General features: G+C 60.3%; 1 protein-coding gene across 12 annotated transcripts in view; it reads right to left on the reverse strand.

Moving 5' to 3' along the window:
• EP400 (E1A binding protein p400) overlaps window positions 1-23,443 on the reverse strand; it is a 98,464-nt gene that overhangs the window by 36,952 nt on the left and 38,069 nt on the right. For 11 of the 12 annotated variants that reach the window (XM_043557255.1, XM_043557262.1, XM_043557261.1 and 8 more), the window contains 16 exons: window positions 21,789-21,896; window positions 20,579-20,763; window positions 20,158-20,335; window positions 17,629-17,765; window positions 16,600-16,769; window positions 16,189-16,363; window positions 15,963-16,099; window positions 13,721-13,907; window positions 12,070-12,236; window positions 10,543-10,712; window positions 9,572-9,781; window positions 7,591-7,755; window positions 5,950-6,105; window positions 4,426-4,520; window positions 3,696-3,967; window positions 225-427 (listed from right to left, as the gene is read on the reverse strand). In XM_043557255.1, the coding sequence (XP_043413190.1) occupies window positions 225-427; window positions 3,696-3,967; window positions 4,426-4,520; window positions 5,950-6,105; window positions 7,591-7,755; window positions 9,572-9,781; window positions 10,543-10,712; window positions 12,070-12,236; window positions 13,721-13,907; window positions 15,963-16,099; window positions 16,189-16,363; window positions 16,600-16,769; window positions 17,629-17,765; window positions 20,158-20,335; window positions 20,579-20,763; window positions 21,789-21,896 (2,715 nt within the window). The remainder of the gene's footprint in view (window positions 1-224; window positions 428-3,695; window positions 3,968-4,425; window positions 4,521-5,949; window positions 6,106-7,590; window positions 7,756-9,571; window positions 9,782-10,542; window positions 10,713-12,069; window positions 12,237-13,720; window positions 13,908-15,962; window positions 16,100-16,188; window positions 16,364-16,599; window positions 16,770-17,628; window positions 17,766-20,157; window positions 20,336-20,578; window positions 20,764-21,788; window positions 21,897-23,443) is intronic. The other variant, XM_043557263.1, reaches the window with a different exon arrangement.

Genomic DNA, 23,443 nt, shown 5'->3' on the forward strand with positions numbered 1-23,443 from the left:
AGCTCCGTCGGAGGAGCGTCCGACTCTCGATCTCCACTCAGGTTACGATCTCAAGCTGGTGAGATCGAGCCCCGCGCTGGGCTCTGCGCTGCCTGTGGAGCCTGCTGGAGACTCTCTCTCCTCCCCCCCCCCCCCGCCCTCCCCCACTCGCTCACACACGCTCTTAAAATAAACGCAACCGAAACCGAAACCAAGGAGCAGAGCAAAAGGGAGCCTTCTCGTACCTGAGTCAAACTGCACCAATCTCAGCTCGGGAAACCGCAGGGAGCGCAGGGCCGTCATGCGCTGCAGCTGCTGTGCGTAGGGAGCCGTGTGCTCTCGCAGGCAGTGCCTCAGGACCCTCATCCTGTGGCTGTAGAGGGACGGCGGCCTCGCCACCCACAAGGAGGGGGGCGCGGCCACCACCGGAGGGATCACACACACCACCCTGAGAAGCAGAAAGTACACGCATCACACGTGGTGCCCACAGCGTCCCTACCGGGCAGCACCTGTCAGGAAGCAAAGGCTCAAGAAGGAAGCGGGCAGAACCTTCTAAGAGTGAGTTGCCAGAGAAGCCAGAGTGCCTAATTGTAGTCCCCATGGGGGTGACATGGCTGCTGGCCCACACCACCCGTCACAGCAACCATGGGACTGGGTCCCTGCAGTGCCGGCCAATGAGGGGCCCCAGGACGGAAACAAGCAGTGCAGGGCACCCCGAGGTCGCAGGAGCAGGAACAGGGATGGCCCATTCTCTATGAAGTGCACGTGTCCATCTGGGGATGCAGGTGCCATGTCTCCTGGATGGCTGGGGGAGGGGATGGGACCCCCAGAGCCCGTAGAGCCACCGTGCCACCAGGAGGGAAGCCAGACGCAGCAGGAAGCGGGCCCTGCAGAGAGCAGCCATGTGCCACCCCTCCGGCTTCCGGAGGCCACCCGCGCCGGGAGGGCAGCTCCAGATGAACGTCCCGGACTTGCCACCAAGTGTGTGTAAACAAAAATGCCATCCGTCAACAAAACCCTGATGGACAAAATCAAAGAGCTAAAACAACGGAAAGCAGTTTCATGTTTATCGGTCGGAAGAGCCCACGGGACTAGCACGTCTGCTCCTGACCTAAAGGCTCAGCGCGATCCCAAGGCAAACCTCAGCCAGCCAGTCTGCAGACAGCCCGCACCGTGGGCCCCAGGTCAGCGTGGGCACGCAGCGACCAGAAGAGCCCGCACGACACCAAACAAGAACAAAGCTGGAGGAGGGACGCCTCCCAACACCAAGTCTCACTGCAAAGCCACAGGGATGGAGAGGATGCCACCACGGTGCTGAGGACAGGATGGAACCTCCAGAGAGGCCAGCACAGTCCCCTGAGCACTCCCAATGGAGCAAAGACCTTCTCGCGACAAAGCTGCTGGAACAAGCAGCGGCCGTGTGCAAACACACGCATCGCACACCCCGTGTTTCCTAACGGGACTCACGGTCACCCCCGTTCTCACAAACAAAAACCCCAAAGCAACAACCCACGTATGCTTGATCAAGCCTCTGGATCGAGCAATTTACAGATGAGACAGAGAACAAAGTAACACGTCCAGTTACACCTCGAGGAACCATCGCCAAATACAGACTGTGCGAAGTCCTACAGGGCAAACCCCCAGGTCTCCTCAACCAACATCCACGGCGGGGGGGGGAAAGAAGAGGAAGCGGCAGAACCCGATCAGAAGACACACGACAGGGGCACCTGGGTGGCTCATTCGGTTGAGTGTCCGACTTCGGCCCAGGTCACGATCTCGCAGTTTGTGAATTTGAGCCCGCGTCGGGCTCTGTGCTGACAGCTCGGAGCCTGGAGCCTTCTTAGGATTCTGTGTCTCCCTCTCCCTCTGCCCCTCCCTGACTCATGCTCTGTCTCTGTCTCTCAAAAATGAATAAACGTTAAACAAAAAATTAAAAAAACAAAAAAAAAACAAAAAAAAAGGAAGACACACGAGAGAGAGAGAGTTGTTGACCGCTGAGCACCTCCCTGGCAAGATTCGGACTTGAACTACACAGACAGGACTTAGGAGACAACCAAAAATGAGAAGGCTCAATACGCACTTAATAACATCAGGAACGGCTCCTTTTTTAGCTGTGATCAGGCGACCGTGTTGCTTTCAGAGCGCGACAAAATCATGTTTGTCTGGAACCTGTCTCAGGACGGCCTTGCTCCGGGGCAGCAGACGGGTGACTCGAGACTGGGCAGACGCTGACAGCTGCCGAGGACGGGCTCTGGGAGCACGGGGCTTGCTGCGTTCTTTAGCTCGTGTGCATCTTAAGACTTTCCACAACACAGGACTGCAGGTGTGCGGGTTGGGGAAGACTGAATCTAGACACAGACCCAGTCCCTTCACTGGCACTCGCTCAGCTCCGACTGTAGATGTAAATAGGAGATGCAGACAGGGACACCCCTGCAGAACGACGCAGGGGGAGCCCGGGTGACCGGGGCTGGCCACGACTTTGCAGGTCCAACCCCAAAGGCATGACCACGAGAGGAGACACAGCTGGGCTCCGCTAAAACCAAACAGTCTGCCCTGCGAAAGCCAGCGTCACGAGGAGACGAGCCGTAGACAAGATGTCCGTGAGAGACACGGCTGATGAAGGACTGCGGTCCTAACACACACACAACTCTTAAAACACAACGAGAAGATGAGCAACCCGTCAACCAGATGGGCCAAAGACCTCAACGGACACCTCTCCGCAGAACGCGGCAAAAAGCCACGAAGAGAGGCTCGTGTCGCACGTCCTCAGGGAAGCGCAGATTACGGCCCCCGTGAGACGCCACCGCACGCCCGTCAGAGCGACCCGGGCCCACTACGCCGGCCACGGAAGTGTGACGAGGACGGAGGCAGCGGGGCGGTCGCTCACCGCTGCTGGACGCAGGGCGGGGCAGCCAAGGGGCCGGCGGGCTCTGAGGGGAGGGGCGGACAGGCAGAGCACAGGGGGTTTCAGGGCGGTGAGACCGCACGGCCCACCCGAGCCAGGCTGCTGGAGGTCACCGCGTCCCCGCTGGAAACACGCGGTGACCATGAGGCCTGCGCCCAGCCCCACAGACAGAGCGGGAGGGAGGGAAGACTCGCGCCCGGGTGGGACCAGACACGCACTCAAAGCAGGGGATGGAGCGCAAATGGGCCAAGCCCCCCTGCTGGCTGCGGAGGAAGCGGAGTTGCGGGCTGGGGCCAGGGGGCCGTGCACACAGCATCTGGGTGATTGTTTTCTCTTCTATAGCTCTTTTCTGAGTTTCAATCTCAAACACACACTTCCTGTCAAGCAACGTTACGTTTTCCACATGGCTTTTGAGTAAAATGTTACGTAGGGAGCACAACAGAGAAAACTCCTCACTGCCACAGTGGACAGTCCCCCCACGGCCAGGCTGTGGCCGGTGCTGTGGCTCTGCACCCAGGCCAGCCCACGTCGACCCGGACGCTGCCCTGGGGACAGGCCTGGAACCCAAGGGAGAAGAGAGCACCCCGAGGACACACACCTTCCCGCAAGGTGAAGAGACAGACTGATGCCGGAGCCAGAGACCCCAGAAATGATTTCTCAACAGACTTTCCGAGGGACAGTTCGTGGAGACACCAACAGCCACGAAGTGGGGAGGCGGGGGGGGGGGGGGGGGGCAGACATGCTCCGCTGGGGGCACTTGGGAAGCCCGTCTCGGGGAGCAGACTGCAAGCATACACAGAGGTCGCCCCACCTGTCGATGACGTCCTGCAGGCAGGCTTGCCGTTGGGTCAGTGTCAAAACCAGGTCCCTCTGACCGCTTGAGGGTGAGGAGTGACCGCCGGCCGGCCCGACCCCTTTCTGGTGACCGCTGTCAGAAGCCCTGAGCCAAGGTGCCTGTTCTCCACCGACCACAGAACAAATCCGCAACAGATCTCTGCCGTAGACGGGAGCTCGAGAGCAGCGTCGCTCGTTGACCAAGTAGATCTGGTCCAGTCGCTCCTTCAGAAGTCTGGTCTTCTCCTCCTTTATGGGAAACAGGGCGAAAACGGCCACTGAAGAGCAGCAAGCCCGGTGCCTGGTCTCACCAAGCCCTGCGGCGTCCCTCCCGCACGCCAGTCCTCGGAGACGCCCACGGCCCATCCTGCGGCAAAAAGCAACAGCAAGGAGGCAGAACCGATGGGTGTACTTCTCCTCCAACGTGGTGAGCGTTTCTGACGCCCAGAAGACGGACAGAGGAGCAGGAAAAACGTGAAATGTGATTTCTGGAATCACAAGACCCAGTTTCATCTGTTACGAAACGTATTTATAAAATCAAGTTCTGAAATTGAGAGACGATGTGCTTTCGAAGGCACGTATACCGATGACACTGTTAAAAACCATGCCTCCCCCCTACCCCCCAAGTAGCTTCTGAGAAACGACTTCCGCGCAAAGAGGGGCCTGTGGGCAGCCACGTAGCACGGGCGCCAGCCACCCCGCCGTACCTGGGCCGGCCCTCCGACGGGGGAGGCCGCTTTTGAGGCCATGCCAGGTTCTCCTGTGGCCAGGGGGTTGACTGCCACTCGCCCAGGCGCACCAACTGCAAAGCAAGAGGGACGGGTCGGAAAACAGAGCTCCCGGTGGCTCTGCGGACCCCCTCCCCCAGCAGCTCGCTCTATGCAGTGTGTCACATCCTCTGGGGCCGTCAGCAAAGCCCGCACTCTCTGGTCCCCGTCTGAGCTGAACGGCATGGTGTGGAGAGCCCCCAGGGTGTCCAGAGGCGGCACCCACACTGGAGACCCGTGGTCATCCTCACTGTGACGATGCACGCGTCCCCTGGGACTCTGTTCACCTGCATGCCCCCCGGCAGGGAGCCAGCACCACCCTGTCTCTCCAAACTGAGGCTGGATGGATCTGCGCCCCACCAGCCCGCCCCCGTCAACCAGGCCACGCGGCACATCCCGACAGGGACTTTGCACGGGGGGCACTGAAGACTGACAGAGACCTGGGATAAGACAGCCACCTTGGGGCGCCTGGGTGGCTCAGTCGGTTAAGTGTCTGACTTTGGCTCGGGTCAGGACCTCATGGATCTCGGGTTCGAGCCCCACACTGGGCTCTGTGCTGACAGCTCGGAGCCTGGAACCTGCTTTGGATTCTGTGCCTCCCTCTCTCTCTGCCCCTCCCCCCATACTTACGCTCTGTTTCCCTCTCTCTCAAATAAAACCTTAAAAAAAAAACTTAAAAGAAAAAAAAAAGCCACTTCAGGGGACGGGGCAGGGGCAGGCACTGGGCACAAGAGTGTGGTGGGGGCGACTGCCCTGTGGGGACAGGGGACAGGAGCGAGTTCTGGAAGGCGAGGGAGGCCTGGGAAACAGCACCAGCCACAGGTGGGGACACCTGCCGCGGCGGGGATGCGCAAATGCCACCAGCCCCGCGGTCTCCTCCAGACCCCACTACGGGGCCTGACAGGGAGCAGGGACAGAGGCCCCACCCAGTCTCGGCACAGACAACACAGAGACCGGGGCTGAGCAGGGGACAAGGGCCATGGGTTGGGAGGGGTCCCTGCCGGACTGCCTGCTCTGCCGCCTCAGACCACAGGAAGATGAGTATGTCCAGGTCTGGCCAGCAGGACCCTGGGGGGAAGCAGGCCGAGGACAGGCCAGGCAGAGAAGGTCCTGAATCCTGGTCCATCACCGGTCCCAGGGGAAATTCGAGCATGTTCACTAAACGTACTTGTGACGTTGACAGGCAAAATTTCTCATGATTGCAAGCCTCTCGTTCGAACAGAGAGAAAAAATCTGAGGTTGAGTGGAGACTGGTCATACTCCACAGACAGCTGTGCGGGGAAAGAGCAGGAAAACAGCCCAGGCTGCTGGCGGCCTGTCTGTGGAGACCGGAGACGCTCACCAGCGGACTCAGGCTCGGAGGCGCCACAGGCGGAAACCACAGACACCTTCCGGTTACCTTGCAAGCACAGTCGCACAGAAAGAAGCTCCGGAAGCCGAGTCTTCCCCCTGCGAGCACCCTACCTGGTGGTGTCACAGGTGCAGGGCCCGGGCCGCCCACCGGGGGCTTGCTTCCCAGGGCATTGAGGGCGCCCGCCTGAGACATGGTCTGCATCACTACGGGGCCTGGAGGCCGCAGGTAGGACTGGCCGGGGGCGGATACGATCTGGAGGACGCTGCCTGCAATCAATCACACGGACGGCGGGAGGCGTCAGCCGCAGGCCGTGCACGCCTCTCCCTCCCGGCCACGCTCACTTCCAAACACGGGGGAACAAATGAAGCAAAACACTGAATCCAAAATCAGATTTACTCCCAACAAGGCAACGCAGAGTTTAGTTACTAGAGAAACAACGAGAACATCTCATTTACGACGAACGAACACCAGATGGAGCAAAGTCGCTTTTGCTCAAAGTCAAGAAAACGCTCCTCTCATCTATGCGGCTCCTGACTTGCAGCGGTGCAACAGGTGTCCACGAAGGTGCGTCCCACCAGCCTGAGGACCCACACGACTCATGGGGTGAGCCCCAGCCCCCGGATCCCACGTTGGTGCTTGCCAGTCCAGAAAGCGTGATGAAGAAACCGCTAGAAACGGTTTCTGGCCCAAAAGCCGCGGCTCTCCTCACTGGTTAAGGGGCTTGCCGCACCCGGCCTTTTGTGTGACTCTTTCTGACATCTTTTACTCTGGAGGCGCGGCCCCACGTTGTGCTCCAACACGCCGGAGGCATTGCCAGATAGCCTTGCCCTTCTGGCCGGAAAACCAAAGGAAGAGCGAATGAAGCCCAATCAAGCGGCGTCTTTGCTGCAGGCTTCCTGGGGCTCCGCTCTGCCAACCTGCGCCTGACCATCCAGCGCCCATACGGAGCGCCCCAACCCTGGCTGACAAGGATCACCTCGTCCCAGGAGGCTGCTGCAGGCGCCACCTGTGGCCGGGACCCACAGGCAAGGGGGACTCAGACTCTGAGCTGCTGCCACGTGGTCATTTCGGGCTAATCCTCGCGTGCCCCTCAGACTACACCCCCCGTCCTCTGCACGGAGAAGTTACCATAGGAACACGTCCATTCAGACAAGGGCCTGGGGGGCTTTGGTCTGGGAGTCAATGCCATAAAACCTGTATATGAAAGAAGGTAACTTCTACGTAAATTGCTAGTTCTTTGGTGGCATCAGGACGATTTATTTCATGCCAAAATTAGAGAGTAACAGATATTTTCATTTTGATTTTTAAAATAGGGACTATTTGGGGCACCTGGCTGGATCAGTCAGTAGCGCATGCGACTCTTGATCTCAGGGTCGTGAGTTCAAGGCCCACGTTGGGCGTAGAACTTACTTAAAAAATGGTAATATAAGTGTAAAAAAAAAAAAAAAAAAACAAAGCAAAAGGGAACATTTCCAAAGAGTGTATTTTATCAAAAAAACAATGACAAAAACAAATCCCCCCTTCAAAAAAAAAACCCAGATCAGCGACAGAGCGTGCCTCAACTCCAGGCAAGCACGTGCTTTGGTGTTACCCGGCCAGTGCCCTGAACACCCCACAACAGAGGACTCACGAAGGCCGTCTACAGTGTCGGACGTGAGCTCCTCCGAGTCCCAGCGGCACTCGGGGACGGGAGGGGGGGCCCGGGCTGACAGGAGAGCTGTCTGCGGTCACCACGGGCAGCTGGCCCTTACCTTGCAGCTGCAGGGGCTGGCCGGCCGTGAGCTGCCGCAGCTGGCTATGCGACAAGGTGAACTTGTTCCCTTGGAACTGCAGCGTCACGGGGGTCTCTGGCTGGGCAACTCGGCTCTGCGGTCCCGCCAGGGACGCCAGCTGCGCTATTTTGACCACCTCCCCACCTGCGGAAATGCAGAGGAAAAGGGGATTAAAGCCTCTGGGAAACTTGCAACTCTTCCACTGACGACCGCTTGTGGTCTAGAACCACCGTCTGTGGTTCACTGAAGTGTCACAGAAATGTCTCTTATGTATTGCTTTCTAACGCTTTCAGAAAATATTTTTATAGAAAACAGAAGTTAAAATTAACGTTGGATCTTGATGGTTAACTTATTTAATTATAACTGGTAGAGATTTTAAATTACCAGATATTAACATAATAACGAAACTACTGAGAAATATTTTACTTTTCTCCGTAACCAACCAAAGAGCAGTAAATGTCAAATATGGCAGAAATCTACTCGTAATACGCTTTGAAACTCTAACATCAACCTCTTCAGAGAACTTTCAAAACGTGAAGAAGGATGTGTCTGATTCAGTCCACAGCGGCACACGACTGCGCCCCTGCAAGCGTAAGAGAGCTGGTAACTAGCTTCCGGGACACCCACAACGTTTGCACGACTCGGGGATGCATCTGAGGACATACATACGTCGCACAAACGTAGCGTTAAGTATAAAGCTTCACGCTCACTGGAACTAGACTGTAGGATTCGATCCAGAACGTTGACTGAAAAATGCCAGACTCGACACTGCTTACAACATGGGCTCTGAAAACGTAACTCGGACAGGGTCCTGTGCACCCAACTCAGGGAGGTGCTGCCCTCGGGCTGTGAACGGGCACGGGGCGCACGGGGCTCCGACCCCCAGTGGTCGATGATGGACACTAACCGCTGCCCCCAAGGAAGCCCACGGCAGAACGATTAGCGACACCGTACAGAGAACAGTTAGCGGAAGAGGAGGAGAACGTCCTGCCCCCGGAAAGCAGCGAAGAGGAGGGACAGGAGGAGGCGCGGAGAAGTGTGTGTGGACAGGACGCCCGGCCCTGCTCCATGCAAAGAGGAGGGCGGCGGGGGACTCTGCCCGAGCTCAGCTCCTGTGGCACGGCCCCCCGCACGCCTGGCCCCGACAAACAGAAATGTCCCTCCCTCAGGCAGCTCGCCAAGACAGCCGCTCTATGTGCTGGCAGCGGAACGAGGCCTCGTCACGAGGGACTAGCTGAACTGGGGGGGGGTCTCCTCACGACGTGCCCTCGCCCAGCTTCCCAGAGAGGTCTCGACACTGGCTGCACCCACACACCAAGTGCTCACGGGGTGTGTGAGAAACGATGATGCCTACGACTGTCTCAGGACGCGTCCCACAGCACGAGCAGGGACGCGTGCAAGATTTGGAAATGGGTTAACGACACCGATCACGATAAACCGTTCTAAGGAAATTAAGTAACATCGTGACATTTCCATCACCAAATCATTATAAGATGCCTCAGCTGAGCAGTAACTCACACCAGGCTTCAAGGTGACACTAAGCGAGAGTAAAAACCAGGCTGGTTTTGGGCAACCGCCACCAGTGCCCTCCGTGTGCTGTCGCTCTGGTGCCACCCGCTTCACGGGCTGAGCCCTGCGGCCGAGGGAGCGAGCCCCGGCCAGTGCAGAGCAGGAGCGGGGCCACCGGCACAGCAGCAGAGCACGCGCAGGACGGAAGCAGAGCCGACACCCGATGGGGGGTGGGGGTGGGGGGGGCGGGGGGAAGGGGGGCAGGGGGGTCGGGCAAAAGGATGGGGGAGGCCCGGGCCCTGGACGCGGGCCCCGCACACTCAGGGCCAGAAACGACAGCGTGGCGAGAAAGGCAGCACCCGGGCACGGGGTCAGGGAGACAGAGGGGACGGCAAGGCTCCTGACACACGCTGACCGGACGCGGCGGGACGGGAGGGGCGAGGCCACTTACTGGGCAGGCGCGCCTGGGCCTGTGAGGTGAGCACCAGCCCCGGAGGCAGCGCGCTCTGCCCGGCCGGGTGCGGGGGGGCCTGGGGCGGGGGCGGGGGCGGGGCCCGCGGTTTCGCAGGATGGGCCGCGCTAGGTGCTGCGCTGGAGGTCGAGGCGGGCGGTCTCGGCGCGCCGGCGGAGGCCTGGGAGGTCTGAAACGGGGCTGCCGCCACTGCAATCGATAAGGTTGGTTTGTGCAAAGCCGTTAGAGGTTCTTCACGAAACGCAGTGTTTTCAAACCCGAGTCTCGAAGGAGCAAAGCAAACATCTACCGTCTCTGGAGGGAGAAACCCTCCCTGCAGAGAGGGCAGGGTGCGGCCTACGGGGTGAGAGAACCCTAACTTTGTGTCCGCTGTGCGCTGGTTGCTGAGGTCTGCTGCCACAGGACACAGGGTGCCGGGGGTCGGCTGGTCCCGCAGGAGCGCCCCCCCCCCCCCCCCCCCAGCACGAGTGCAGCCGTGAGCCCTGGCCGGACGCTGAGGACCCAGAGACTACAGCTGCAACACCGACAGTCGCCTCCTGCCAGCCGACCCGCCCCTTCTTTACGGCGACAGTCGGGCCACGGAAGCGACCCCGAGCACGAGCGGCCTTCTTGAGGTGTCACACACAACCCTGGACCCACCCTTCCCCGCATGGCTGAGAGCCTTCTCCAGGGCACATCCGCGTCAGCACGCCCACAGTGACTTGACTGACACCGCGATGTCTTATTCGGGGTTTGGGGGGGGGGGGTTGCGGGGGAGAACTCCAGTTTCAACAAACCAAAAAGCCTGAAAATCACGAGCGAGCTACGCGAGGTCCTCCGCAGAGCGGAAGCAGGCGGCCCGTTCCCGTCCAGAGCCACGGCCGCCCATGCAGAGGGGCAGGGGAAGCCGAGGAAGCACATCCACAGAGAGCCGCGGTCTCACCGAGGGCGCACGAGCACACGAGGCCTACCTTTCGCATCCGGATTTGCAGAGAACGTAGCAATCGGTGGCCGTCCTCGCACGTGGCCCTGCGGAGCGGCGGTGGCTGCGGCAGAAGCCGCCGTCCTGGGCGGGTGCACGCTGGGGAAAGCCACGGTGCGACCCTCGGGCTTCTGGCCGTACTGCACTGGCTGAAACAACCTGGCGAGAAGGCGTGTGTGCCGCTGAGCCACGGAGGGCCCGCGCCCCACCCCCCTGCCCCGCCCGAGATGGCGAGGGTCCGCTCCCCGTGCGGCTGGAACGAGCAGTCCAGCACAGGGGCGGGGAGGCGTCGACCACCCTCAGGACACAAAGTGGCACCGTCTACCCTGAGGCTGGGGGACATGGTGAACGTGTGCATCTAACGTTCAAAAGCCTCAACGCTACTGCTTGCAGCGTGAGCGGAGCAGGGGCTCAGGGGAGCCACCTCCAACAGTCAAGTGACAAGGCAGCACAGGTCACAGTGGAAGCAGCAAGGGCACCTTGGAGGCAATGGGGATGAAACCACAACAGGGGACCTCTCCCACAGCCACCACACGCGATGTGTTCTTTACGTCCCTTTTACCTGGAAGACCGTAACAACGCAAATCCTAGACACTTACGCCCCTGTGCAGCGTAAGAGCCGGAGGCAGCCAACAGAAAGCCACGAAACAAAGCCGGGCTGGCCCCCGAGGACGGCAGCTCTGCTGGCCCGTCGTGTATTTAAGGGAGGGGGGCGGAGGGGGGCGGGCTCCGGGTGCCCAGGGAGGCCCATGCACCACGGGCAACGAGAACAGGTGCCGTTTTGCAGAACTGGTCCCTTTCTCACTAAGCTCCCTATTTTCTCGCTTCTTTCTCATCTGCCGCCCGAGTAGGAGATTTCGCGGATTTCCAACTTGCTAGATCTAGCGCATCTTAAACCACTTGCTTCCGCTTCATCATCTAACGTGTCTGCCCCTCCCAGCCACGCGGCACCTGCAAAATCGACTCAGATGTTCTTCAGGGGTCCTTGTGCCGCGGCCAGGGGCGGAGCCCTCTGCCCACCCCCACGTCCCCCCCGACCACACACTGCCCACGGTGCACCCTCTGTCCCAAACAGTGGCCACCACAGCACGCGCTGGGCAGATCCAGCCTGACCTCCCGCCCCGACCTCCTCTCCACACAGTCCCCTCCCACGTCCCAATGCTGCTGAACCGCCACCAGGTTGTTCTTAGGAGAGCAAAGGGCCACACCGCCCTGTCCTGCCCAGGGGTACAGACTGCCCACGCATGCCACGTGCACAAGCTGCCCCCACAGACACTAAGGATGCCAGGCCAGCTTCCAGAAGCAGGCGACCCAGTGAGAGGATCCTCATCCTGTGGCTGTTTCATCCCCAGCCACCTTCGGGTCCTCATGTGGACCCACAGCAGGCATCCTGAGGGGCAATGGGGCTGGGCCCTTCAGCGGGGGGCGGAGACATCACCGACCCGATGGCTGATCGGGGGCCGGCCCGGACCCAAGCGAGGGCTTCGGTGAGGAGGCAGCGCTTCACGCCACACACCTGCTGGGCTTCAGTCTGAGAGCCGCCGGCCTGCCCGACGGGAGCGGCGCGGCGAACAGCTCCTCCATGAGTTTCCGCGTCACCTTCTTCTTACACAGCAGTTCCGCTTCGTGGCGGGTCATTTTATTCTCCAGACCGATAAGATCAAATACAGAGAGATCCGCTTCCTAGAAAAAAAACAGTTTTGCTCCACGAGGCAGGAGAAAGATGGGAACCCAAGCACATCCCAAACAGGATTGCCAGGCCCAGGCGGCCACGCTCCCCGGGAGGCTCCCTGAAGCCACTCTGAGCCTCAGGCGGGCCACCGGACCCCAGCGTGCCTCAGTTTCTCCGCCGTTAAGACCATCTCAAGTGCCAGTGGGAATGGAGAAGACAGTGCTGAGGAACAGAACGGACTCAGCAGAGGAGAGAGAGAGACCAGACAGCGTGAGTGCCAGCCCTCATCGAGAAGGGGAGCCTTCGGGCAGAGAACCATGCGCACCGGGGAAGCGGAGGTGGGTGCGTGCCACACCGCTCGGTCTGGAGCCCTGGAGACACGCGTTGCACAGGCGGGAGCACGGCCTCAGTCTCCAGCTGGGGGCAGACCCCCTCACCTGTGCTCTAACGAGGAAACACGGCCTCGTGCCCATCGCGACGTCGACAAGGGGAATGGACAGCAGGTGCCGGAGAGCCCCCCGCACCCTCAAACACACGGGGGGATGTGCAAACAGCCTGGCCGCTCCTCAAAAAGTTAACGCGGAGGAGCCACATGGCTCCACAACCGCACACCTAGACGCATGCCCGAGAAACACAAAATCTGCGTCCACACAAAGTTGCTCCTTGAGCATCCACAGTAACACGACTCACGGCGGGCAAACCGTGGAGGTAAGCTAAGTGTCCCTTAACAGACGACCAGGTGAGCAGCCCGTGCTCCACCTGCAGAGGGAATACGATTCAGCCTCAAGCAGGAAGGAAATTCTGACGTGCGCCACAAGACAGATGAACTCTGAAATCGGTACGCTCGGCGAATCGAGCCAGACACAAAAGATGGAAGCAGACCAGGTACTGGCGTCTTGCTCGCTGCTGTTCAGTGATTAGAAAACTGCTTGGCCCCTAGCAGGCCTCAGTGCTCACTGAACAAGAGAGAGAAAACGGTAAAATGTGACCTACACCAGGCTCTTGGGACGCCAGGCACAGCGTCAGGTTCTTCCCGTGGATCCCACACACACGGCGCACACAGGAAGGGCATGGTTACGCCCCTCCTCGCGCCCCACCAAGGGGGACTCAGCCCAAAGCCCCCCAGCCAGCGCGTGGGGCGGGGGGCACGCGGAGAACGCCAGGTTCCCACAAACACACACATGCGGGCACAGGACCCACCCGAGGCGTGAGACGGCGCGTGACGGGCGCTCGCCTAGGAGACGCCAGCGTGCACCCCCAACGGGCACCCGTAGTGGTGCCCTGAGCTCCCCGCAAACGGCCCCTCCTGGGCGCTAGGAGCCCCTCCTCTGCAGCCGTCGAGCCGCGGGGCTCGTCCCTCCCGGGCCGACCCAGGGCTCAGACCGTGTGTCAGGGGAAGGCGAGTCCCCAGCGCGGGCTGAGCGCGCCGAAAGCAACCTCCCAGCCCCGGTGCCGCTCACAGGGCGCCTGCTGCAGGTGTCAAGCGGACACAGACCTTCCGGGAGTCTCCGTCGAGTGCCTGGAGGACGAGAGAGGCGGAGCGGTACCGCAGGGGCCCCGCCGTATAGGACGACTCCGGGAGCCGTGGCTCCACCAGCCCCGGGTGGTTGCAGATACGCTGCAGCCTCAGCAGGATGCTCAGCACGTCCACGAAGTGCCCGCTCTTCAGCGCCTCCTGTGTCCTGCTCTCGGGGAGAAACACCAGCACGGGCATTAGTGTGGGCGCTGTGGACACTGCTGACCGCAGGAGCACAGCCGGCGCGTCCTCGCCAGGTCTGGGCGAGCAGTCCCCCCGGAACACTCACGTCCCACTGTCCTCCAGGCAGTCAGGACTCTCAGAGCCACTTACTGTTCCTTTGAAACCAGCCGGGAGGCAGAGCGCCAGGAGGGAGGGTCGAATGGGCACACAGCTGTCCCAGCCACCCCTCCCAGGGGAGAATGACACTCTAAACGGGCAGAGGATGACGTGTTTCCGCCCCACAGTCACGAGTGCCGTAAAGCAAAGGCAGGCACCAGGGCGAGAGCACCCGACCCGGGGGAGGAAGGGCCCCCCAGGTGGGACAGCAGCCCTGGCCCTGCAGCCACGAAGGCAGACACACAGGACAACCGCAGGCCAGGCCAGGCCCATGCGGGAAACACAGTGGCTGGAGACCCCCAGGGTGAGGAAGAGGGCGCGGTGTCCCCAGGAGGTGTGGGAAGGAGCTGTGGAGACCGAATGGAGGGCGGGCTGGTCCTCAGAGACCCGGGAGCAGAGGTGACAAGACAGAGGGACAAGGAGTGGCAGGGAGGATGCCAGACTTCCACATGGGCATCGGGGTGATGGGCTACTGCGTCCGAGGACAGGGACGTCTAGACAAAAGGTGCTCTCGGGACGCCCTCACGAGACCGGGCGCTCAAGGATATATCCCTCAAGGGATAACCGAAGTGGCCGCGGGAGAACGTGGCCAGCTGGCGGGCTGTGCTGGAAGTCAGCAGAACCCCACACGAGCCGCTCTCGGCCACAAAGAAACGGGCCCTAGCAAAGCGGCCGGGCAGGGACAGGGACAGGTACACGGTCTGCAAGCCGGGCTCCGGAGAGCAGAGTCTGGAGAGGGGGAGGAGAACGTGTAAGGCGCCCCCTGTCTACACGAGGGCCGGTACGAGGGACGTATCTCAGAAGAAAACGCCGAAGCGCAAGCGAGGCCCAGGACCCCGGAAATAAAGCCCTGGAGAGGAAGAGGCTCACACGGGCAGGTGTGCAGGGCCCCCAGGAAAGAGGGGGAGACGAGGTCTGCCGAGGAGAGGGCGCACCGGAAGACGGCAAGAACCGAGACCCGGCCTGCCGCCGAGTGACCAGAGCAAAGCTCAGAGCCCGCCGGAGGACCCCAGACCGTCGCGTCACCGTGCCACGAGGCACGTCCGTCATCGGGAGCTGAAGCGGGGTTGGCCACAGGTGTGCTCGACGCCTCCCGTGTGACCGGACAGGTTCAGGGAAAAAGAGGTCCGCGGACACGAAGAGGAAGAGTCACTTCCCACCGCTCTCCGAGGAGCAGGAGCCGCAGCCCAGGCCTGCAGTCGCCATCCTCCCACGCCCGCAGGCAGCACCGGCGCCACCCCCGCCAAGGCGAGCCCAGCACGCCCGCGGCCCAGACGTCCCGAGGGCACCGTCTGCTGCCGGTGGAGGACCGCCAGGGGAGCCCCACAGAGGAGGACGGGTCTCCCCCGCGGGCGTGACAGCGCCCTCCACGGACCCCGCTCTCTGCAACCCGAAGTCACACCCGAGAGAGGAGCTGCCGGACGCGAAAGGAGGTGGCCGGTCCCCGGGGCACGGCCGGGGCAGGAGGACTCTGCGGCTCCTCCTCTCCCCCGCAGCATCACCGGTGCCACCCGTCAGGGACTAAGACCTTGTCCCAGGGCGCCAGAACGCACGCTTACGTTCCGGCCTCGGGTTTTCCAGAACCAGCCCGGGAGAACAAGCTGCACGCAGACGCCATCCTGACGACTCTGCCGGCGAGGGCGTGGCGCGCGCAACGGTCTCACGGGGACACCGTGCCCCGCTGGGCCCCCGGAGCCCCACCGAGACCCGCACGTGCCTAGCCTCAGGGCGGCACCCCGGTCACCACCTGTCCCCTCGGGCCGTCACAGACCGAGCCGCCCAGTCGGAGCGCGCGTGCCTCGCCGGCCTCTGCCGTGAGCCCGGGGAGCAGGGAGGGCACGGGGTGCAGGCCGCACGCCCTCTCGGCCGGGGGCCCGCTCACCCGGGCTGTAGGATCACGTCCTCGTACAGGGCCTTCTGCCGGCTCGACAGCCGGCACTTGAGCACGTGCTCGTACTTCCTCGTCAGCTGCTTCTCCACGTCCCTCTTCGTCCTCCTCAGGATGAAGGGCTGGGTCACCTGGACGAGACACGAGAGCGCGCTGCGTCGTCTCCCCCCCGTCGTCTCCCTCGCCGCCCCCGCCCCCCGCCCCGGCCCGCGGCGCCCACCCGGTGCAGGCGGATGACCACTTTGTGGTAGTAGTCCTGGTTCTCCTCGCTCGGGGCCTTGAGCGGCGGGTGCAGGTAAGGCCTGGAGACGCCGGGGATGAGGAAGTGCACCATGGTCCACAGCTCCAGGAAGGTGTTGTGCGGCGGCGCGTCCATCAGGAGCAGGCGCTGCTGGCTGCGAGCACAGGCCACGGCTGAGCCCTCGCCCGGCAGGCCGGCTGTGGGCTCGCCGCCCCCGAGGACGCGAGAGGAAAGGCACGGCGGGGTCACGGAGTCCGGGTAAGTGCGCGTCCTGGGGACGGACCGGACGACACGAGCGCGCCTCGGGACCCGCGACCGCACCCGCCGGCCTGCTTCGCGTCACCGGCACGGCAACCAGAACCCTGGGGCGGGGGCGGGGGCGGGTCCCACCTCTTCAGGGTGAACACGGCCTCCCAGTGCCTCTCAGTCATGCCCTTGACGCGCTGCATCTCGTCGATGACCAGGCACCTCCACCGCACCCGCGTGAAGGACGCGTAGCCCCTGAAGAAGTGCTTGTAGGGCGCGACGCACACGTTGAAGCTGTTGGGCTCCGTCCACTCCTGCGGCACAAGAACCCGGCCGCGAGCACGCCTCCCCTGAGGGAAGACGGCCTACACGGCGCCTCCCGTGCCGCCGCCCCATCCCGCCACCCCGCTCCTCCGGACCGCCGGCCTCTACGGCACACGGCACACGGCACACGGCACACGGCACACGGCACAGGTCCTCCCGGGCTCTTCCTCTGGGAGCGAACGTACTGCAGACACAACCCGAGAAGCTGCTCTGAGGCATTAACAACCGGTCCCGGAAGACGGGTCACCACGGAGAACCATGGAGGGAAACCAGCTGTTCCATCATCCGTGGGGACACCGCACGGAAAACGTCACGGGACATCCGCACGTCCGCACCGCAACTGACTGCGTCACAGGCTTTTCAAAAACGAGCTAACGACCAGCGACGGTACGCGAATACATCCCAGGATACTCACTCTTCCAGTAACTACTACTCAACGTCACGGTCTGACAACGAGGCAGTGTGTCAGCTTCAGTGAAAGACAGTGCCGTCTAGTACACTTTCACTCAGGATCTGGTGCCAGACGGCACAGAGCAGGTGTCCCGGCAGCTGGCCCGCGTATCGGCAGAGCCCGGCGAGCGTTTACCACACGCGCATCAGGGCGTGCGCGGCACAAGCTCTCTCTGGGCTTACGCTGCTCAGGGGCGTGCAGGCAGCAGGGAAGGGACGGCCCCCGATTCCGGGCACGAGGGTGCCCGTTCGCCTGGGGGCTTTCCTCACGGGGCATCTGTGCGTTTAGGGGGCTCCAAATCAGGAACCGCCAGAAGGCTCGCCTGACACCCCCAAATCTGCCTTCCGCACAGACGGAGACCCTCCTGTGCGACATACTCCACGCATCCACCCACCTACCTGTCTCTTTGCTCTCAGCTCTCGGTGGCTGCCCACGTACAAGAGGGTTTTGAGCCCGGGACACCAGCGCTTCAGCTCGAGCTCCCACTTGAGGATGCTACAGCCCCTCACGACCACGAGATGAGGGCCCCAATTACCTACGTGAGAGAGGACAGAACCTTCGTCTGTAACAGAAAACCTCACCCTTTTTTTGTAACAGAAAGCAGGCACCCGGCGCCGTGCCGAGCACGGAAGCACGGCAGGCACGCGCGCAAAGTGCCCGGGCATGACGCACAGGAGTCCCCCCCCCACCCCCCTGCTCAGCCAGTGCCCCTGGACTGGAGAGACTCGACAGGGAGCTGCCGAAGGAGGACCGGGTAGAGTGAGCGTGCTGCGGGCGCGGGGCAGAGCTCTCCGGTACGGGGACCCTGCTGAGGACACGAGAGGCGCGTGCAGACCCGGCCCGGCTGCCGGACCGCCCCAAACCCTCCGCTTCCACTCGGTCCTCCGGATGACGTTTTCAAGTATTAGAATAACATGTACGTGACAAACGCCAACTTCCGTGCTACAAACGAAACATTAACCAGGTCAGAAAGCGGAAACAGAAGACTCGAGAAAACGGCACGCAGCGCGCATGTCTGCAACCGGTGCTCGCCCCGTGCACGGCGTCCCCTCCGGTTCCGAGAAGATCCGCCCAAGAGGAAGGTGAACGAGAATGGAAACGACGGCTTCGCGAAGAAATCACGGAAGTGGATAAAAGCTTTGCGCCAGGCGCGCTCCAGGAGGAGAGATGCACATCAACCCCGGGTGCCCTTCCCCCACCGCGAGAACCAAGAGTTTTTAAGAGACCCGCATTCAGAATACAGTTGCGCTTCTGGTTTTCTGCAGGCGCCCAGGGCGGGCCTCCCGCTCTGCTCACTGCTGCCCTTGCCGCACAGCCCAGCGCCCGCAGCAGCACAGGCGCCACGTGAACGCCGAGCGCGCAAAGGACTGACCGATCCGTTCGTTCGTTCAGCCGATGGAACAAAAGCCCGTTTTTGGAAGCGCTGTCTGCTTCCAATTTCTTACTATTACAAACACGGTAACCAACACCCCTTTCACCTCAACGCCCAGAGAGCGAGGCCAGGTGGCGTGCTGAGGGGGAAGCGGGCTATCAGAACCTGAGAGCTGGAGACTCTGGAGCTGGGGCAAAATCCAGAACCGATTAATGCGAGAAAGGAAGGAGCCCTGACGTCGATCCGTTTGTATTTAAAACCTGACTGAGCTGGATCAATCTTTCCAAACACAGGGCAAAGAAGAGGCGCGTACTAGCGGTGGTGAGGGGAGTGCACCACAAGCAGGCAGACGGGGCGGGGGGGACCGCCCCGAGTGGAGGGAACAAGCCCTGTCCACACCTGCATCCCCCCAGGTCTCCATGCGCCCCAAGGCAGGACGCCACCTCCCTAATTTAATGAGCCTCCTCCTGACTTCCGAAGGTCCGTGAAGAGGAAGAGAACGTGTCTGCTTCGCTATCCAGGAGCCCCGTTTAGTCTGGAATCAGAACATTTCCTTTCCAAGAGAAACACTACAGCCGACCCGGGAACAACACGAGTGTGAACTGAGCGTGAACCACACAGGTTCACTACTCACACACGGATCTTTCTCAACACACGATACTTTGTTTCCTCTTCCTGATGACGTCCCTGACATTTTCTTTCCTCTAGCTCACTTTATGGTTAATAACACGCTGCGTAACACATGCACAAAATAAGTGTTGGTCGTCTGTTCGTGCTCTAGGTTCAGCCCCCGATCAACGGTTAACTATATCCTCAGTGAAGTTTTAGGGAAGTCAAAGTTACACACGGGTTTTTGTCTGCATGGGGGGTGGTTAGTGCCCGTGACCACCACGCTGTTTGTCCCAGACTCACTTGTATGTAAGCCCCCGTCCTATGTTAAAGACACCAGGCACGTGCCCTTCTACAGCCCCCTCAAAGGCACAGAGCTGGGGACAAGAAAGCTCCTGACCCACAGGCCGGGTGGAGAGCAGTGAGTGGGGGCCGGCCCCTGAACGTGCCGCTACAGAGGCCGCGGGGCCTGACTGGTGACGTGTGAGTCCAAAGAGTCAGGCGCGAGGAAGCGGCCGGGGTCTCCGCTGTGGTCCGGCCCCCGAACACTCACTGGGCCCGCGAGCCGCTCCCTGAGGAACTCAGGCAGGGGAGCAGAGGCACTGCCAGGCAGCAGGCCCAGTCGGGAGGCAGGGGTGCAGGCACCGCAGCCCAGGGAAGGCACGGGTCCCGACTGGCGGGGGACACGGGGGTCACACGGTCCAGTGGGTTGTCACCGTGTCAGATTTTGAGTTACAGTGAGTTGCTCAATCTAGCGCGGACCGCAAATGAGTTTTCTGCTTGTTCAGACGATGCGTATTTCTGAGCCCTGGTCTCTTGGGTCCTGGACCGGAGCGCAGGGCAGTGGAGCAGGGGAAGACAGGCCACACTCCCCACCCTCCAGCCCGACGCACCGCCCACCGTCGGTCTTAGCGAATGCGCGGTCCTCAAAACAACAAAATCTTACCTTCGTTGCAAGCCAGGTGGGCAAAAAAAGCAATGATCTGTACAGTTTTACCAAGCCCGGCTTCGTCTGCCAATATACCATTGAGGCTCTTCCGGTAGAGTTTGGCCAGCCAGTCCAGGCCGATCTTCTGGTAATCTCTGAGCGCGCCATACAACAGAGATGGGGCGTTCAACTTCACCTGCAGCAACACACGGGCCAAATACTCCTCAAACTACCCGTTAGACACTTTTCTCCGCAGTGAAGTCAAACCAGTCGTTCGGTGGGCCCGCAGGAGGACCACAGAGGAGACCGAGGGAAGCAAGAGCAGCGTTCGCTCTGCCTGACAGCCAACCTCTGCATCTGGAGCAGTTACGGGGAAGTCGCGAGCCTTTCCTCGGCCTCACCAAGACACCGCCCCCCGGGGGGCAGCTCGGTGCCTCACCGTGGGGCTGACCCGGGCACTGCCCTTGGGCAGGACAGCTTCAGCCACAGCGGTCACCTCCGCGATGTCCTTTGTGTGAGGGTTCCCGATAGTCATTCTCTCTGCAGCCTTAAACTGGTCCATGATGAACAGCGAGTCGATGAGAACCACGTCCTTCCGGCTCTCAGCCGGGCAGTCTTCCACATCTGTGAACAGAAAAAACGGGTCTGTAGCCGCTGCGAGAGTTTTATGACGGAAAGAATAAAAAGGGAACGAGCTGACAGAATCCAAATACTTCAAACGCAGTAGGTGCTTTGTCTTTGATCCGTTCTACTACCTAACAACACCGACCAAATACGTGGGTAGAAACGCCTAGGACGCTACCAGCTGTAGAACCACTCTGGAAAGCTGTTGCGTGAAAACGGAGAACGAAGGTCTCTGCGGCGACTAGGAGCTGGCATCGCCAGATTTACAGGTATCTAAGGGCTTAGTGATTACCCCCACCACCAAGAAAGGGAAACTCAGCAAGCAAGGAGGCCACCAGCCCTCCCTCTGGTCCTGCCCGCCCCTAGCCTCTCTGCTCACAGGAATCCGTATCTGTGGATCAGAACAAGTAGAATGAAAATAAGACCAAGTAGGCTTTTTTTTGGTGCAGCCTGTGTGTTTGTTTGGAATGTGTAATAAAACTGAAAAAAAGTCAAAACTAGCGTAGCCTGAATATATATGATGAATTCTAAGCCTATAAAATAATGACTTTTACAAATCTGAGAAAAACATTTCTACGCTGTTCACAACTCGATCGGGTATTCTGAAATTTTACCAAGTTAATAAGTAAAACCAGTGGGGCTTGGGTGGCTCAGTCAGTTAAGCGGCTGACTCTTGATTTCTGCGTAGGTCATGGTCTCACAGTTGGTGGGATCGAGCCCCGTGTAGGGCTCTATGCTGACAGTGCAGAGCCTGCTGGGGATTCTCTCTCCCTCTCTCTCTGCTCCTCCCCAGCCTGCACGTGCGCACGCTCTCTCTCTCTCTCTCTCTCTCTCTCTCTCAAGATAAATAAGCTAAATACAGCATAAAGCTTAACCAAACCACATCAACAGGGAATCACATGTCCAACACACGTGCCACTTTTCCTTCGGTCAGAGTAGAAGAAAATGAAGGCAACTCAGACCCTACGCGTCTCGGCTTTTGCTTTAAGGCTCAGTTGTTCAGTTTTCTGAAGGTGAACACAGACCTTCTTCTTCACTCGCCTCCTCACCGTCAGGCTTCGGCTGCGGCCACTGGAAACTGGGCAGAAAAGCTCCTTCGTACAACTTCATCAAATCGATTAAGGGCAATTCGGCTGGAAAGGATGGCGGGGAGAAGAGGGGTTAGTTTACGCCAGGGGTGACAGGCAGTTGGGAAGAAGATGCAGAGGGAGGGCCGCGGCAAAGGGGAAAGGGCCTTCTTCACAGGTTCTCCGCTTCGTGGCTTTAACTCCTTGGAAAAAATACATACTTTCCAAAGACACATTGATGTTTTCCAAAGAGTAACTGTTGCCCGTTACTGACACGAGCTCCAAGACACTTTTCTTTATAAAAATGAGAGTCTTTGAAATGAGACTAAGAAACTCAACTTTTATTCATAAAAAAATTTTTAAATTTCTAGAATAATACGTGCTAGAACCTGTGAACTAGTAAGTGTAGCTATAAAAACACAATTGATAGAAAATAACTGGCGATACGTAAAAATATGGAACATCAAATAAAAGTCAAACAAAAATAGAGCAAAAACCGTTTTTGAATAGCGGGTACAACAGCGGTGATACCTTCTGCACAAAGAGCTCCCCCTGACGGACCCCACCCCCCACCCCTGCCAGGTCCCGTGACCCACCCACGCTGGCAGAGGCGCCACGGTGTGGCACCAACACGGACTCCGAGCTGTAGGTGACACCGAGGTCAGAAAGCCACGGCAGCAAGGATGCGGGAAGGGAACCGGGGAGACGCGAGAAGAGCCAGAGCGCCTGCCTGCGCGGTGGAGCGAGCCGCTGCCACTTAGGACCGCGAGTGAGCCAGGGCGCCCGGCACCGGCCCCCCCCCCCCCCCGATTCCGTGTGCCACTGCAGGAGGAGGAAAGACGGGGCCGAGACTCCCCAGGAAGAGTGGTCGCACCGCGGCGGGGAAGGGAACGCGCCACGGAGCGATCGTGAGCCGGGCGGAGCCGCTGCACGTCACATCCCGTCACGCGGCCGCGGCTCTCCCAACGCCAACAAACTCCTTCCTCGCTGCAACTTCAAAAAAGGTTAAGACGCCTAGAAATAAATCTAACAAAAAACACACGATCGTAAAACGTGCCCGGCAGCTCCTGACCAAGACCTGTGTGATCGGGGACGTGCCACAATCAGAGGTTAGAAATGCTCAACTTGGTAAGGATGCAGTTCTCCGCCATCACCCGCCGGCTCAACTATGTTCATATCAAAATTCCCAACCAATTTTCCTCTGAAGCCTGATGAGCCAATCAGAGGTGTACCCCAAATCAGCCGGAGACAGCCGAGGCTGCCCTGAGAAGGATGCGGGGAGGGAGCCAGGTGGCTCTCAGGGTGGGCACGGAGCCGGGGGGCGACGGGGGCCAGTTTTCATGGGGGGTACGGGGCGGGGGGGGCAGGGGAGCTGGTTCTCAGGGGGAGCACAGGGCCGGGGCAGGGGAGTGGGCTGAGCAGACTGGGACAACCAGCTAGCAAGGACCCGCTTGGCAAAGGGCGCCAGGACAGCTGTGATCTGTTTGGGGATTAAAAAAAAAAAAAAAAAAAAAATCGCAGTCTTCACACGACAGACAGATGCTATTCTTGACGGTTCAAAGACATCAACACGTAACTAAAATTAGAACCTTGTAGACAAACAGGGAGACGTC

This window comes from Prionailurus bengalensis, chromosome D3 (assembly GCF_016509475.1).
Source record: "Prionailurus bengalensis isolate Pbe53 chromosome D3, Fcat_Pben_1.1_paternal_pri, whole genome shotgun sequence".
NCBI classification, from domain to species: Eukaryota; Metazoa; Chordata; class Mammalia; order Carnivora; family Felidae; genus Prionailurus; species Prionailurus bengalensis.